Here is an 18040-nt window from a genome sequence, read left to right as displayed (position 1 = left end):
CTGTTTAACTTGTGCTATTGACACAATAAGCTAAACAAACAAAAAAAACCCCTCCACTCACACAACTTTTCTGGAAGGAGTCACAGTAAACCAGATAGTTCACGCTTTTAACGTGCTCCTAGCTCAGTTCTGTGACTCCAGCATTGTGCATCATCATGTATACATCCTTGCCTAAATCACCATCTCCCAGGAGCTCTAAGAAGCTAACTACATATCCCCTCTTACAGTTTCACCTACACTTCATTGAAAAGAATGGAAGGAGTTTTCTTTTTAAAGATGACTTTCAGTGTTATGGACAAGCCTTATTATACTCGCCTGGATTGTAAAAGTGGGCCACTGGAATGTAAACCCATTTGTAACAGTGTACAGTAGTGGCATTGCAGCAAAGTCAGCATGACGTTACAACAGGAGAAAACTTCGCAATTTTTCACATGGAAGTGACTAAGCTAGTACCAGGGTATACATATATTATCACTGACTAGGAACTAAAATAAAAGCTACAGATTTTTTTTTAAAAAAGAGGGGACATCAGGCACATTCGACATGCCCGAATCTCTATCAGCATGCCTGGTAACTCCACCAGCTCTCATACTTCTAGAACACCAAGACCGATATTTGCTTGAGATGGATTCACGGCTCTTTTAAATTTGGTGCGTTTACACCCCATAGAAGGAACACATAGAGAAGTTCTTCTGCAACAATGAAACTGAAATTAATGGGGAATGGAGCAGATGCTGAAAAAAAGCAAATCAAGTCTTTCTTGGGGCTGTTGTAAAAAGTTATCGACTGCTTTGCGTCAAAAGTAGAAAGATGGCTTTAGAAGTTACAGTCTTGAGCAAATAGAAACTACAAAAGCAATAAATCACAATCATAAGTCATCTGAAATGCCTTAACGCTAGCTGTGGCTATTGGCTTCAAAACCCTGTTTCTGTGAACATCTTTATTGGTATTAATGGTCAAGTTAATCCTAAAACTACTGTTTAACAATTAACTTGGTGTATATAATGGGGAAGCTAATTAATTCTTAAGAAAAGTAACTTCTTGACGTGTGAATACCTTTCACAGAATGTGCTTTGGGAAGGCAGAAGGGGGAGTCTGCCTAACTTTGTGCTGTCCTGAGTTGCAGCTGAAAATTATTCCCTTTCGCCGAATTTGGAGAAAGTTTTGTTTGTTCTAGTAGCGTGATTACGAGGTTTCAGATGCAAATTCAAGTGATCTTGCGAGTCGCAGGCGCTAGACTTCCCTCGCCACCCCATTTATTGCTTTGTTCCTGTTCCTGGACACTCAACGTTGTGTTTTATTACCTTGATGATTTGGAGACCCGAAAGACTGTTTCTAGCAGAAAAAATGTGGAGCTTATCAGTAGGTGTGCTACTGATTTCTCTGTGCTTTATACACATGGCTTCGAGCTGAGTTTAAATTCCAGCCTCAGTAACAACAAACAGATCTGAGTTCATAACGTGCCTTCATTAAGGGAGACCCTTTGTGCCCGTTCTGGCATTAATAGCCACTCTTAGCATTAATGCTATTTAAAGTTACCTTCAATAGAATTAGAATTTTTACTGTGCTTCAAGTTTACTTTTATGCCAGTTGGTAAGAGGTGTGCCTATCAGTCCCATGTGGAGATGAAATGGGAATCACCCGTACGATATAAGTACTTATTTCCTCGCTACCTCGAAAGATTTGCAATCTGCTGGGACGCAGAGCTGTTTACCTACATCCGTGCGTCTGATAAAGTTGGTCTTTGATCATTCCCAAGTAGATAAAAAGAGCAGCGTTATCGACTGTGCCCTTGTGAGAGGAGTTCTGCTCAGAGTCAGCTGAGTCTGCCGGTGTTGGGTCAGTTAAGGAATCCCAAATATCTCTGCCCGCAATGCTGTGGGTACATGCCACCGGAGGAAGGTTCCTTCGTACCGTGTTTTCGCTTTCAATTTCCGAACACAAGCGTGAATAGACATTTGCAGCGCCTTTTTGTAGTTAAGATTTAAGCAGCTCATTAAGCCAACACAAAGAGCCCTTGTAGTCCCGTAATTTATGGCCGTTTTAAAAGGTAGTAAAATACACTAATTGTACATCAACATCCAAAAAGGAGCAGGTAAATCTAGCAGGAATTTGAGCTAATTCTATGTAATCCTCCCCTTTCGACGGCCGGCATAAAAAAATATTGTCACTATGGAAAGCATTTCTTTTCTCCTGCCAGAGGACCAAGCACATCAAGGACTTCAGCAACTCCGAACCACCAGACACCGACCTCCACTCAGTGCAAAGCAGGCCAGGAAGGACAAATACACGAAATTTATTCGCGAACCATTCTGTTGTATGCAGGCAGACAAAAATCAGGTTTTCTAACATCCCCACATGCACTTCTCGTTTGCAGGACTGGCTGCGGAACTCCTCGAGGAGGAGGCGAACAGACAAGCCTCGAGAAGCAGCCTTTCAGTACCGAACTGGCTCCAAACCCTCTCTCCCTCGCCTGGTGCTTTTGATTTCAGAAGGAGCTAAGAACGGACAAAGAAATTCTCTAACTCTTTCGCTCTTCAGATGACTTTGCATCCTTCCTGTCCCCAATGCCTTTATAAGGATGGCGATCACTCAGGTCCCGTACACTTCTTTGTCTGCCCAGACACGCGCATTCACCACCCACGGAAGATGAATAGAGCCAATCCAGGAAAAAAATCCCAGCTAGGTTAAATATTTATCGCAACAACAACAAAATCACATTCCAGCAGTCTTGTTCTTCATGCAGGTACCAGGCAAATCGCATTCTTACAGCTGCCAGCGGCGCAAAAGCAGCGGCCGCTGCCCGGCTCTTACCTCCTCCAGCTGCGCAGGGTTGGGCTGAGGCGCTCCCAGCTTCTTCCACCGCCCCGGCCGAGCGGCTTCGTTTCGGGGCTCCCTGTAAACAAGCAACAAACAGAGCCTTACCGGGGAGTGCAGGGGGAGGTATTTTGCTCCTTCATTGGCAATACATGCTTTGCCGGGTGTGCTGGGAGAGCCTCGAGAGGGGCGGGCGGGGATGGAGCTGGCTCGGGCTCCCGCGAGGAGCGTGGATTCCCACCCGGGTGAAGAGCACGGGGAGCTGAGAAATAAAAGCGTGCGGTTGTTTTGGTTGGGTTTTTTTCCTTATTTTTTTTTTTCCCCGTAGACAGCTATGCCTTCTGTCTCCAAGTGTTTGGAAATATTGTCATTCCTAACTCTTGTTACATGAATGTCTGCTTTATTTTCCTCTGGGAAACCTTTGTTTAGGATCATTTAATCAAGAACAGACATTAAACACAAGTCGTGGTGTTCATCTCTGCTGAATAAAACTCGGAAAGGGTTCCAGTTTAAATGCGGGGCGTATTGTGGTTGGGCTTTTATTCAAACGGTTAGCCGGGGCCCAATCCTGCCACCACAAGCTCAGTAAGAGACTAACAATTGACCTCAGCGAAGCGGGATCGGGCCCAAATGCTTAAAAAAAAAGAAAAAAGAAAAAAAAAAAAAAAGCCAGCAACGAAAAAACCAACATCACTGAAAGCCATTGACAGAAGGGAAAAAAAAAAATTGGGCTACTTCTTTTCCCCTAAAATAAACAATATTGCTAAGCCCAAAAAGAGAATAGTCAGGTCATTTGCATGCCACTTACTGAATCACTTTTACATATGAATTTGTCACATATAATAATGTACCCCTGTATTCAGTCTTGCTAATAAAACCCATCTAACGCATCTTACAATCGAGAGTAAATGTAAATGCTAATAATTAAATAACACCGTTCTTGCTGAAGGGTGTTATCTGAGCCCTGGAAATATTAAGTCTGTCTTGGGAGAACTTTTCGAGCAGATACTTTGCTTTGGTAATTTAGTAGTTCCATAATTACGCTAATAATTTTAAATTTGGTGTTGAACTCCAGTCTACATAAAATCATGCAATAATAGCCTACTAAACTGTTTATTGCTGTCTCATAAATTTGCAAGCGCTGACTGTTAAAATCTACTGGCAAACACAAAAGAAAATGGAAAGTTTGAACTGCAATCACAGAGCCCGGGAGCTGCTTCCTGGGGTTATTCTTAGCTCTACCTTTCCTTCCACTCGGCTTCAGCACAGGGGGAACCCCCTGGCATTTTAGGCTCAAAGTCGTACCTTAGTCGTTTTGATCCCTAATCAATAATCATGTTACAAACAGCAATAATCATCGATCAAGCGTGTCGTGACTGGGTTGTCCCACTCGTGTTAAATATGGAGCGTGTATCTGAAAATGGTGCCAGCGACTTTCTGTTATTTATTTTGGAGCTATTAGGTCACGCTACCATATTTTACACTGCCACGGTCCTTTAAAGTATGCTGTTTCTTTAAAGAGTTGCTAAGTAGCAATAAAGCACTTTACAAAAACTATGACTTTTTTCTTTTTTTCTTTTTTTCTTTTTTTTTTTTTTTTAATTTGTTGTTACCCCAAACTCTAATATTCATTGCGGCACTCTAAGTTCGTACATAAATCGTTCAGACTAATGAGTCATAGAGAAATTCGCCCATGACTTTTCCTTTGCAATGCTCACTGCCTTTCCATTGCTTTTTTGGCCATGTATTAAGAGACGGTGATTTATTAACGCCAGGAAAATTGAACAAAGCAGGTCCTCCTGCACTGTGGCACCCAGCTTTCCACAGCGTGAATTAGAACATTATCAAGTGTGTTTGCCTCCGTAACACTTAATCACCGAAAGCCGTAATGTGACCACAAGGAAGCTAAAACAAAGATTTAACATTTCTAAATATTAAACTTGTTAAGCAAATGCTCAGCAGACAAAGCAAGCACAAACAATTAAAGTCATCAAGCTAGAAATACACACTACCTACTTACCAACACAGACCCTATTGCTTGCTTAAGAAGTTTAGAATCTTTCAAGATCAGGTGGGGTTTTTTAAAGGGAAAAGAGAAAAAAAAAAGAAAGAAAAAAAAAGGACAAGAAAGAAAGAAAAACAAACTCCAGTAATAAGGAGTTGAGTTTCACTTCTGAGAGAATCACTCCTAGTGAGGACTGACGGCCACAGATCCATTCCTGACTATCTGCATTAATTATTTAATGAGTCACGTGACCCTAAAGATTAAAATTTCAATATCTCCCCCAGAACAGACGCAACACCTTTATCTGCGAGCGCAGGGATGCTCGTACTTGGGTCCCGTAATCTCTACTGCCTCTGACAGCTCCTCAGTTTCCAGGGAGAGCTCTGGGGCATTATTAACGCGGGTTTGTCCCGTTCTGCACAGCGAGCTGGGTCCGCTTTACCCCCTCCGCATCCCCCCCCGCCCCAACTCCAAATGAATCGGTTGAACCCAGACCGTCATTGTCTGCAGCGGGGAGGGGGCTCTGCGCCGCTGGCAGGGGGACGGGAGAGCGGCAGGGCGGCACTGCACGGGCCGTCTTCCACGGGTGAGTGCTGCCTGGCCGGGGCCCGGGCGGAGCCACAAGGGCTGCCCGGGGCCGGAGGGAGGCGGCCGCGGAGCTTCCCCTGCCCACGCGGGGAGCCCCGAGCCCAGCGGCACCCGCGTGGGCCGGGCTTGGGCCCCCGCGCAGCGCCGCGCAGGAGGGGACAGCCCTGGAGCGACAGCCCGGGGTCCCACCCCGCCGCGGCCCGGCCAGGCCGGGAGGCTGCGGACACGGCCGGAGCCTCCGCCTCCTCGGGGACGTGACGTGAGGGGTCCCGCGGCCGCGCCGCCCGCCCGGCTCGGCCGGAGCCGCGGGAACGGCGGGCGAGCCCGGGGAGAGCCGGAGCCCCACTGCAAGCCCGTCAGGAACTCCGCCTGTGTGAGGGCTCCCCCCACCCCTTCCTCGTTTACAAACAGAGGACAAGAAGACCTGGGACTGCAAGCACCCTAGGAGAGGGAAAAAAAAAAGGAAATAGAAAAAAAAAATTTAAAAAAAAAAATAAATCCTGGCATTGCGTAATCCCCCGATGCAGGATGGCCCTGGTTATTAAATACCACAAGGCGCTTGTCACAGTTCAGCTCCTCCTGTAATGAAACACCAGGTATAGCAAGAGCTCGCAGGAGAAACGAGGAGGGGGATCTTGGAAGAGGAGTATTTTTCTTGGTGGGTGGAGGGGAGGTGGGTGCCGGGGTTAACCGAGTGGCGTTCCCTGCTGACAGCAAATTGACTCCGAGGTGATTTGGTCTTTCTTTGAAATATTGACACACTTCCACTTCCAACGTTTTGAGCTGTGCTTGCCTTTGTGGCCAGAGCAGATAAATCCGTGTGTGAGAGACACCGGGAGAGCGAGAGAGAGAGAGGGAGGGAGGGGGGAAGAGACATTTAGGTCCAAGTGCCGGATTAAAAAGAATACTGTCTTTAAAGGTCAAGGGTTTGAAGGGTCAGTCTGCTCCTCTAAAAAAAACAATTAATGGGATAGAAAATTTGTCCTCTCGGTGAACTCCTGGTTGCCTTAGCAAAGGGAGCACAATGCGAGAATTTAAACAGGACGATGTAATTTTTGAAGTTATTGTAAAGATGGGAGGTATTGGACGGGGAGCAGAGGGCTCCCAGCCCGGGAGCAGCATTCTGCTCCCAATCAGGGCAGAAAGGGAAGAGAGGGAACAAGAATTTACCTTAAACGATGATAATCTGCCATGGGGTATTTTGCAGTCCGCAGTTCAATCTCCAGATTCAAGAGAATGTACATTTTTTTAGCAGACAGCCAAGATGCTGTGTCTTTACACATGACCACTTTTTTTTTTCCCCCAGGAAAATCCTTTGCGTCTTCACAGACTTTTCCAAGAGAATGCCTTTCAGAACTGCTGTTGAATTACAAAGAAGTATTTATTGTAGGAGGTGATTAATGATTCTCGCTAAAATTGCTATTTGCAGCGTGATTTCATTTCTCTTTACAATGGGAGCAAACCAGGTTTATACACATAGGCTGCACACTAAAGAAATCCTGCACTGCCAGTTAATACGTTTCAGCTGGAATTTTGCTCAGTTGTGCTAATTTTGGCTCTAAATACATTAAGGGATTCTCAAGCAATAAACCAAATGAAGAGTTACACATTTGCAGATAGTAGTTACCTCACATACAGCTATATATTTTTTCCCTTTATAAGGAGACAGTTGGCGACTCAGGATTTAGGAAACAGCAATGTGTGAGCAGAAATGCGCTTTTCAGGCCTGCTTCTTGGTCAGGTATGGGGACAGCCGTGTTTGCTGAGGGAGTTTACAGCTGCCACCTCCCTGATGCTGAACGTGTTCTGCCAGTGGCACGTTACATTTTTCTCTGGGATGGTACTTATTCCATGGCTAGGTGGGGATGCTGGCACAACCTTTGGAGCCTGGTGCTACCTCAACCAGGGGTGATGGTGCCCTTAGTCCTGGCAGCCTCACTTATATGAAGACAAGATTCCAAGAATCCATCTTGTATGTATTTGGGTGAGTAAATAAATAAGTATTGGCCTTCAGGTCTTCCCTGGAAGATTTACTAACACTGGAGCTCCTTTACAAGACTTTTCCTACCCAGCTCAGTGCGAGACCATGTTGTGAAAGCCCCAAGCAGGGCTCTCTGTTAGCAGCTCTGCTTTGCCTGAACTCCTTAGCTGCCTGGAAGCAGAAAGATGCATGGCCTGAGCTGGAACCAGTTGAATCCCATTTTGCCATGGTAGTTGTGACAATCTCAGTCAAAAAAGCCTTGTGAGTTGTATCCAAATTCATGTGTCTACCAAGGCTTTCTCCACACATTTCGAAATAATCTTAAAACCAAAAAAAAAAAGGAAATTGAAACAGAAAAGGCAGCTTAAAAAGAAACTTCAGGTTACCGCTCATGTATTCCCCTTAAACAGTGCTAGTCAGCTAAGAAATCATAATCAGGTGAAAATGAATGAATAAACCACGACTGGCTAAAGATTTTAAATGTTATCACTGCATGGGAGCTTATTGGCTCCCAGAAGAAGCACAGTTTCTCTTGTCAGGCATCTGAAAACAGTCGCACGGCCAGCGGTGGAGTCAGACTCATTCTGTCTAAGTCAGCTAAAGAGAGCGCCACTCACCTATACAATGAAGCAAGACCTTTCCTCATCCTGCAACGCAATTTTTCCCAGCCAGGCAAGTAGGAGTCAGGATGTTTTTCACCACATTTAAAACAACCATTACCTTATTGACAAGATGAATCCAAGTCAAAACAATGCATTAAACTGTTGTTTTCCATTTCTGATGCCAACACCAGTCAAGCACAAGGTGGATGAAACAGCACGTAGTGGACTTGTGTTTCAAGCGTTTAATTCTTTTGTACAGAATAATCTTTATTACTAGCATTTGGCACTGTTATACATTACACCAAAAATCCACAAATTGTACATGGACCCAAACTATTTAGACGGTGCCAAATATGAAGACAGCAACAGCCTTTATAGCAATATTTCTTTAAATAAATGCAATAGGGAATGTGGAGAAAAACTAATAGATCACAGCTACTGAGGGGGCTACACTTTAAACCAGTTAAGTTACCTTTGATACATAAAACATTTTCCTTTAGACAGCGTAAGGGGACTTTTTCATAAGTCTTTAACCTCTTGTGGACGTGTTTGTTCTCTCTCCCGTGTTGGTCTGTGTGTGTATACGTGACTGTGCACCATCACACACACAAGCACGCACAGAGAAATCCATGAACACACCACAAAACAGCGCTATGCAAGTCAATGCCTTACACAAGTGTCTCACGAGCTCTTTGCTTTGTTTTAAATGTTTTTTTTTTATTTTTAAGGTGTTCCCTAAAAAAAAAAAAAAAAAAAAAAAGAAAAAGAAAAGAAAAAAAAAAAAAAAGAAAAAGAAAAAGAGTCCGTCTTAGGTACAGAGAATTCGTCCATGACAGCATCCAGCCCTCTCTTACACCGAGGGCAAGAGAGCGTTTCCATAAATAGAAAAAAATGATGGGCATGGAACCATTATCTATATACAATGTAGACAATCGTCCGGGTTTTGGTTTAAACATGTGCCCGTTCTTGGACACGTCTCGTCTTCCTTTTCTGCTCCTGTTTTGTTTTACACAGTTTGGTCCAAGAGGCCAGCCTCCACCTCGAGGCAGCTTGAAAACCCCAATAGATAGGTAAATATATATATATTAAAAAAAAAAACCAACAAAACAACAACAACGACAAAAAAAAATGCCAACCAAACAAAAAAAGACCAAAAAGACTCAAACCAAAAACCGTATTTATAGCGCAGCTGCGTTGGGTGTAGCCCCGTCGAGCGAATGGGGGTGGCCCTGTGTCTGTGCTTTGGACTGCTGGCTCAGTGTGGACTGGTTTGAGGAGCGCATCTTTGTGTTAGGCAGTTTATGGTCTTTCTTCCACTTCATGCGCCTGTTCTGGAACCAGATTTTGACCTGGCGCTCGGAGAGGCAGAGGGTGTGTGCGATCTCGATGCGTCGCCTTCTGGTCAGGTAGCGGTTGAAGTGAAACTCCTTCTCCAGCTCCAGGACCTGCTGTCTGGTGTAGGCTGTACGAGACCTCTTGGGCTCCCCTCCGTTGTAATTGGGATTGACTGAAACGTGCACACACAGGCACACGCATACACACGCGGAGGGGAAAGAAGGAGAGGGAAAGGGATGGAACATAATCATTATATAATAACTTGACATCGAGTTCACATAAGATACATAAACGGCAAGAAAAATTGTTTCCCAGCCTATCGACAGTGAGGACAATCGAGGAGCAATAAAAAATGGTGATGGGCATTTGGGTTAGAAGAAAAGCTTCAAAGACACATGGCCCAGAGCCACTGCAGGGCAATTAAATTTATGGGGGCTATAATTACTGCCCTAACAGTTTGGCGTCTCGTAAATCTTTTGATAAAGGACCCCGGATACAAAAGGTTTCTCACTTTTTTTTTCTTTTTTTTTTTCTATTTTTTTCCTTTTTTTCTTTCTTTCTTTTCTTGTTTTTTTCTTTTTCTTTTTTCTTTTTTTTTTTTTTTTAACTATTAGGAAACGCGGAGGGAGAAGGAGGGGAAAAAAAAAAGCCACACACGCAACGACCCATCCCGGTCCCGGGAGCACCCTCCCCCCTTCCCTCCTCTGCAGGCGCATCCCCACCTCCCCCTGGCAAGGGCAACTCACCCGTGCTCACATGGATCTTCTTCATCCAGGGGTAGACCACCGGCTCCTTCCCCTTCATCCCGGGCAGGCTCTTGTCGGGCAGCAGCGGACAGGCGGGCCCGGTGCCGGCCCCGGCGGCGGGGGCTGCTTCGCAGCGGCGCTGCAGGGCATGGCCTGGGAGCAGGGGCTGGGGCGGGCCGGGGTGGCCCTTGGCGGGCGGCGGCGGCGAGGCGCCCGGGGGCGGCTGCTCGGGGCCCGGGGCGGCGCTGCCGGCGCTGCTGTAGCTGTAGGGCGCCTGGGGGTAGGAGGGGGCCTGCGCGGGGTAGAGCGCCTCGGGAGGCGGCCCTGGCGGCCCCGGCGGCGCCGCGGGAGCCTGGTAGCCCGGTTCCCGGCGCGGCCGCGGGAAGTACTCGGGCAGCGCCGGGCCCGGGTGGGCGGCGTGCAGGTGCGGCGGCGGCGGGGGCGGCGGGGCGTGGGGGTGCGAGTGGTGCGGGTGGTAGCTGGCGGAGCTGCCGGCGCTGCCGCTGTGCTGCGTGTATTCCTCGCAGGGAGGGAATTTGGGTTCGATGTAGTTGGAGTTTATCAAAAACGAACTCATGGTCATTAATTTGTGAAGTGCAAAAATACTAATTTTACTCGCGTTGTCGTTTTCCTGGGCCCGGCGAGGCCCCTCCCCTTCCCCCCCTCTCCCCCTCCCGCTGCTGTCAAGTGCTGCCGCTGCCAAAGTTTGGGCCTCTAGCCCTTCCCCCCCCCCCTCCTTCCCCGCTGCACTCCCCTCCCTTCCTCTCTTCCCACCCCTGGAGCGCCTACAACACACACAAACACACACCCGCGCACACACACACCCGCACCCCCCGCCGCCCCGCCACCACCTGACCGCCAGCGCCAATTACCGCGCGGGGCCGCGGACCCCGGATCAGGAAATGGAAGAGGGACGAGCGGCCTCAGGGCAGCTCCGCGCCCGCGGACCCTCCGCGGGGACCGCGCCTCCCCCACGGGCGGCGGCTGCCTGGCGAGGGAGCGCCCCGCGTCCGCTCCTCAGCAGCATCCCCGGCTCCTCCCGCCCGCCGACCCGGGCCGCGTCCAGCAGTCGCGGTGTCAAGCGAGATAAAACTAATCCGGCTTTTTGACAGTCTCCCACCCACCCGGCCCGCCCCAGCACTTTTTGTGTCTTCGTTCTCCCGTGGGAGAGTGTAGGAAGTGAGGCGAGGAAGCGGAGCGCAGCCCAGCTGCGCGATCCAGAGAGAGGCAGGCATTGCACAAGGCGTTGCACAATCCTTTTAAACAAGCCCATCTCCAAACGCCAGGGCTGCGCGCAGGCAGAGGGCGGCATCGGCTGTCGGGCACAGGCCACCGGCCGCCCTCAGAGGTTTGTCCCCAGCGCCCCGCCGCTGGGGACCGCGGGCGGCCGCGACCTCCAGGGACAGCTTTTTTTTTGCCCCATTGAAGCTGGGCTAATTGGAGGAATAGACGCAAAAGTTAGAACCAAGGTCGCGGGGAGGCCGAGGAGACTCCTCGAGGGGCTTGCGGCGTGTGAGGCTTAGTGCGAGCCTGAAAATAACGGGGAACAGAGGGGGGAGAGGGGAAGACGGACACGACGGTATCAAACACATCCTACCGGCGATTACAGGGCTCGCTGTGAGCATCCCTCCCCGCGGAGGAGAGCTTTCTGAACTACGAATTTAGGTCCGTTGGTTTGGTGTGCCTCGTCTTAGGTTTACTTCTTAATTTTCACTTCTATAAGAAATCGCTAACGCCTTCTTAGATGTAGCTCGCAAGCCCTGGTGTAGGAGGGAGAGGGCACGCGGGCACTTCTACGAAGCTAAAACTGAGACTGTTAACGGTATTTGCAGCTCAAGGGGAATCGAGGCAATCACCCTGACCTTAGGTAATTGAAATTTGATGGTTAAACTAATTACGCTCTTATTCTAAGGGGGAAAAAAATACTTATTGAACGTCAGCTAGTCTGCCACATTTGGAGTAGGCGCGAACTTTTTCAGATTATTTTTTTCAGCAGTACAGGAAAGAATATAAACACATAGAAATATTTACCACACCCTTAGAGAATATAATTGCTGAGTGGCTAAATCTCATCTGCTGGTATGGGAAAATACTTCTAATATATCAAGCGTAAATATGATACAGTTTAGATCTTGCCCTCCTAAAGATATTACATTAACAGTTACCCTGGTTTAAATTCAGGTTATTGTCTTTCGCAGTTTAATAGATAATGGATACATGCAATAAAATTCTATTTGAATATATATTCTATCTAACAAGACACACATCGTATCGATTTATATTTTAGCCACAGACACACAGGCACGCACATTGCATGTGGCTTGTAATATGTTAGAACATTTCCAGCACTTGGGTATACTGGGGTACTTATCCAAACAATCACTCATTTCCTCCTACTATCGAATGTCTAATTTGTAAAGAGAGTTAAAACACATTTACTTACTCATTTCCAACAGCACATCTATGGAACTCTAACTGGCGTAATAGATAAGTTTCTCTATTTACTCTGCGTGGAGAGGAAATGCGGTTACACACACGCGGTTACACACAGAGACAGCCGCAACTGTTCAGCAGCACACATTTGACAAAAAAGGGGAGATTGTTTTATTTATATACAAAACAACAACAACAAAACGACAGCAACTATTTTCCTGAAAGAAAAAAAAGCTTCCTTCGCATGACTGTGAAAAATAAAAGATTGCCGAAGTCCACCACGATAGCATTTTCCCGGTATAAAGCGATACATGCACACATAGAGACGCATACGTACAAATACCTGCCGGCTAGCACCAGATGAATTACACTGGGGTATCGTAAATATTATCCTCGGCATAAGTCCTGAGGCACTATGGCCGGAGCACTACAGCGGGCTGCCGTGTTCTCACGCCACAGTAAAACACAACGAAAAGTGTTGTCTCGCTTTTTAAGATGAGGGCTATATTGGGAGAGTTGACCGGGCTCTGCTTCGTATTATTTACTGTGATTAGATCTCGAAGTTTCACCGTGCCCCTTTCTACAGTAGGGCTCTGGCGCTTGGTCACAGAGAGAAGGACTCATTTTTGTATACGAGTGTAAATCTGCAAGGTGACCTGAGCTGCTCAGCTCAAGTCTGGTTTTTTCATGTGGTTCTCTAAGTCTGCGAAGATGTGCTGAGGCAGGACCTCCAAAAGGCCTGTTCCGTGTCTTTCTGGTTTTGTTATCATAAACAAGAACCCAGCCAAGACCACCAAGTGTTATCTTGCACACGGCCATTTCGACATTTTACTGCAAGATTTATGGCTGTAATAAACAATCTCAAACCCTTTTTTTCCCCAGTACTTCCCTTTAACAAACTTGTACCATCACCCTAAGTTCTCAAAGAAAGAAAAGGATAGGATAAAATAGGCCGGCTCCCTTATTTTTCCAGAAGGACTAAAGGCTCGATTTCACTGGAGAAGGAGCCTTCAATCAATTAATAAAGAAGAGAGAGTTTCCTGGCCGAGACTGGCCGAGAATGGGATGGGGACAGCACCGGAATTGAGAGGGAGAGAGTAAATTTTCATGCACCAAGAAGAGGCAACTCAATACATACCGAAAGAGGGGGAAAAAGGGATCCCTCTTTTTCTTGTGAAACAGAAAAGCATTCCTGTTACCCTCCACATATGCAGCTAAAACGTAATTACCACGAGAGAGAAAATAATAACAACAGCAATAATAATAATAATAATAATAATAATAATAATAGTAACGTAGTAGTAGTAGTAGTAGTAGTAGTAGTAGTAGTAGTAGTAGTAGTAGTAGTAGTAATAATAATAATAATAATAATAATAATAATAATAATAATAATAATAATAATGATTCAAGTCAACCTCTCGCCGTGCCGGGCATCCTCCACCGAGGGCGGTAGGAGGAGGAAGAATCGCACTAGCAGCCTAGCTTGACTTTGATTTGAACCATTTTGAATATATTTAGTCCCAGCTTTCCCCTCTTGAATGCGAGGCTGTCCCAAGTTTCAAAGTGACCGAAAAGTGACACCGTGTGCATTTTGTTTCTTATTAATCTTACACATTGACAGTCTTTGTTAAATAACAAGGCGTGCCCTTCACCAGGCGACATTTTCATATTTGTTAGACGCGGTGACCTGAAGTTCACCTCGGCCTTGGACTTAGTTTTTCTAAAAGGTCTATAACAGTGTCTTTTAGATAGCAGGGTGCTTTGCCCAGGTCACTACTTCTAAGGGAAAAATAAGAAAAAAATCGAGGGAAAATGTAAACGTTATGGAATGTATCGACTGTATTCCTTTCTTTGTTCCTGGGAATGATACAGCTCCGAGGCTGCTCCTGCCTCCGCGGATGAGAGCGTCCTTCCCGATGGGCGCTGCCGGGGCAATGTTGGCATTTTTGCCCCAAGTTCAGCATTTGGTAAAAGCGGTGGTTTCCCTGGCACTGGGGTTCCTTCTAACAACGGGATAGTTGGCGGGGTTTGCTCACTCCGTCCTGGTGCGCTTAAATAAACACACGTAAAATGTGATTTGTGCCCGGATTTTAAATGAATGGTCTTTTGAGCAGACCTTCCACGCCAGAGAGCAGCATGCTGAATGCAGAGTGTGAAAGGACAGAAAGAGTTCGGCTCAGATTATTAACTGTTCTGTTCTAGCCTGTTGCCTTTTTCTTTTTCTTTTTTTATTTTTTTTTTGGGGGGGGGGTGGATGGGACAATTTAAACAATAATTGAAAAGAGTCAATATTTTTGTAAGTCGCGGTTTCAACTTCTTTGAAATTATTCTCATTGATATTTTAATTCTAAACCAGATTTAAAATATGGAGTCCGGACCACTAATTGTTTTAGTGAGGAAGTAAATGGATTTCTGTCACCTACTCCTAAGTAAGCCGGTTATAGTAACAGCTTTCATTCTGGGTATATCAAAGACGCATTGTTATTCTTGGAAACAATCCGCCTGCTATTCTCTAACAAAATAGATATTTGGCTACGGTTTTTAGCTTGTTATCAGGCTTCGCTCTTACACCAAATAAATAGTCTGGATGTGAAAGGTTATATACTATCTCCAGAGCGGGCAGGCTCCCTAAACGTGCAGTGCCAGGGCTCGCTACAAGTGAGCAGCAGCAACAACTTGTGAACAGCGTCTACACGCCGAGCAAACACTTGCATTACACACTTTCCAGGCTTCAGCAGGTACTTTAGGCACAATCTCCGATAATCACTTTGGCTAATCTGGTATCTAACCTCTCGCGTACTTGTTCCCAAGATACAGCGCTAGCCTGCCACGATCCAGCTGTGTCTCTGGCAAATAATTCACGCGTCCCAGTTACACAGAGGCCGGTGTAGGCTGCTGCCTTGGGGCTGGAAAGGCAGCAATGCGTGGCTGGGAGTGAGGTGCGCTCTTTCTCGGATTTCCTTGTCGCACTGTCCCCTCCTCCACACCTTTCAGGTCTGATTAAGACTATTTGGGAATATCCTTCCCCTCTTCCACCGACCCCTCAGCCCTAAAATTTCAAGCTGAATCCCGTCTGCGATGATGTCCTCCAAAATTAAGTTGCTTGAGCAATATTGGCTAGTTCTCCCTGCAGACACGTCTAACCAAGGAGCTAAAGCTTTTACTCAGAGGCGGCACTGGAAACAAAAAATCCCAGCAATGTGGGAATCTCTCTGCACTAAGAAATTCCACTAAACTTTTTCTTGGAAGGGTGAAGAGGGGTGGGTGGCGAGAGGAAAAACACCGCGTCCTACTCCCAATTTCGCTGGGAACTGCCGCCTCGGGTAATTCCAGAAGGCTGTGAGAGCCCTCCAAATCACGGAGAGGCTCAGGACGCCAGCTTCTCCGTAATATTTTCCATGGGTATGGCAACACGACTCCACCGCTCCGCATTTTAAACGAGCTCCTTCGGACCAAACATATAGCCCGTATTATCTCCGGCGTGTCCTGTTTAAGCACAGTTTAGCGGTCGCTACAGAACTGAGAGCAAAAACAAAGACGCGGCTAGGATCGATACACGTGTTAATAGCTTCGCTCCTATCTTATCTTCCTGCCATTTTGCAAAGTGAGAAGGCTTAACATTAAACCTCTTAGAGCAGGTTATTATATAATAAACAAGGGTGAGGCATTTTGCCACCTGACTTTTGGAGGAGGCAACATCAGTGGCTTCTGTGGGGGTAACACGCGTGTTTACCTGCCGCGGCTGAACCCGAGATATTCAGACACAAATGTGGCTGATAATTCAAGATGAAATACAACGTGTATTACTCTTGAAAAGAGGAATTTTCTATCCTTTCCTTGGTAATTGAGGTCATTCAGCCAGTAGGGTTCACCTGGAGTCCATACTGTGATACACACGTAACTCAAAGCTATTTTATCTTTTGTGCTGATAGTCAAGATCTCGGCTATAACATTGACATCAAACTCTGTCTGGGCGAATGACTAAGAGTGGTGCAAAACGTAAACTTTTGACCCTCAACTTTTTGACCTGCAGTTGTAACGCCCTTAACCACAAAGATATACAAAAGCTATGCAGCTTCTTTTAGGAGTAAGAGACTCGCACTGTTTGTTTCAATACTTCTGCTGTTTCCCCCAGCTTTCTAAGGGCGCTTTTTTTTTCCTCTTCTTCTTGCTGCTGAGAAATTGGATACTTTTGCATTTTTAATTTTTTTTTCTTTTTCTTAATCTCGCGGCTTTGTAAAATGCTGTTAGATCAGTTTGCACAGCCTTTCGGCAGCGTTGGAGGGAAGCCTGTTACTCAAAGGCGCTATATGGTTACAATTGCAGGTGAAATGCTGGGTAAGTTCTGGGCGTGAGGTTGGAAGGAATGGAGCGACGAGCGTTGGGGGAAAAGCTGCAGCTCTCTGCTGAAGGGTTTTAGTCATTTCTCCTTGATTTAAACATAAAGAAACAAGTCTAATTGTTTGCGAAGCCTTGTCTAGGCAAACGAGTTGACTGTGAACTTGGTCTAAAGCGAGCTCTGCTGGTGATTCCTAGGGTGTGCAGATTTATCTTTTCTGCATTTACTTAACCTGGCAGTGAACTGCACGGGCTGCCATTTATTATCTGCAGACAGACTTCACCTCAAGCAAGGACTGTTCCACAAAATTGCAATAATTACCCAATAACCTTCATAGCAAATATTATTATTGAAAAGACATTTTTTGGGGGGAGGGGATATAGAAAAGATCCCTTTTGCATGTTATAAGGCAAAATCCATGCAAATTTTACACGCTCTCTGTGTCAGATTTGAAATTGTTTGTGCACGTAGCTACAAGAACATGTGACTGGGGTGGTCCATGAATATTTGCCTTACAGAGAGACATTAGTGAAGATGCTTTAATTTGAAAGGGATAATATTTTCAAAGATGACCAGACGACTGTGGGAACTGTGGTTTTCCGCTCTAGCTAGTAGACTTAGCCTCAAATCCGGGAGATTTTGAGGGCAGAAAGAGAAAGGACTAAGAAAACCAACGACATCTTAACTTGGTCAGGGGATTTACTCGTGTCTGCATTAAATGCGTTAAATCTGTATTTGCGGGGTGGGAAAAGGCATTGCTCCCGTATTCAGGGTTTGAAATCGAAACCTCCTGATCCCCATCCCGCCATGATCAGTTCCATTCAATTTCCCATGGAGCAAATTGCAAACTCCTCTATTGTCACCCTTCCACAGATACACACTTATTAAATGTAAGGAAATGTCAGAATAATAATTTCCCTGTAATGTTCTGAAATTAGGGCATTTGCATGGTTTAGACAAGACTGCAGAGCTGTAATTTACGGATGACTTTCCATTGGATTGTTATACTTCTGGTTTAGAGAAAGTTATGTCTTGCAAAGTCACCCGTTCCACACATTAAGAGAGCTGCCTAACCCTTAATTGGTTTTACACTTCAACGTGAGGCACTACACGCAAATATTTCTCTCAAAGGGTTAGGTAAACTGTATTTCAAATTGCAGAACACAACTTGCCTTTCCTAAAAGAAAACCTGGC

The 18040-nt window shown here is 46.0% G+C and overlaps 2 protein-coding genes across 11 annotated transcripts in view; both read right to left on the bottom strand.

The window, feature by feature from the left end:
• HOXA3 (homeobox A3) overlaps window positions 1-18040 on the bottom strand; it is a 45098-nt gene that overhangs the window by 11981 nt on the left and 15077 nt on the right. For 3 of the 10 annotated variants that reach the window (XM_088053887.1, XM_088053892.1, XM_088053874.1), the window contains exons 3-4: window positions 6581-6769; window positions 2815-3079 (exon numbers count right to left, since the gene is read on the bottom strand). Coding sequence is in view for 2 of the 10 variants with exons in the window: in XM_088053916.1 (XP_087910042.1) it covers window positions 2815-2896; window positions 6581-6693 (195 nt within the window). In the remaining 8 variants the exon portion in view is untranslated. Of the gene's footprint in view, window positions 1-2814; window positions 3080-4837; window positions 5240-5317; window positions 5427-6580; window positions 6770-18040 lie in introns of those variants that run through there. The other 7 variants (XM_088053884.1, XM_088053916.1, XM_088053927.1 and 4 more) reach the window with 5 other exon arrangements.
• On the bottom strand, window positions 8221-10709 carry HOXA4 (homeobox A4). The gene is made up of 2 exons (XM_005518899.3): window positions 10075-10709; window positions 8221-9500 (listed from the first exon to the last, which is right to left on the bottom strand). The coding sequence occupies exons 1-2, from the start codon at window positions 10655-10657 to the stop codon at window positions 9172-9174; spliced, it is 912 nt and encodes a 303-aa protein (XP_005518956.1). The 5' UTR covers window positions 10658-10709; the 3' UTR covers window positions 8221-9171.

This window comes from Pseudopodoces humilis, chromosome 1, assembly GCF_049639895.1.
Source record: "Pseudopodoces humilis isolate 2021_Gansu_Grassland_sample_001 chromosome 1, ASM4963989v1, whole genome shotgun sequence".
Classification (NCBI taxonomy): domain Eukaryota; kingdom Metazoa; phylum Chordata; class Aves; order Passeriformes; family Paridae; genus Pseudopodoces; species Pseudopodoces humilis.
Note: the sequence above shows the minus strand (reverse complement) of the source record. Positions and strands in the feature narration are given on the sequence as shown.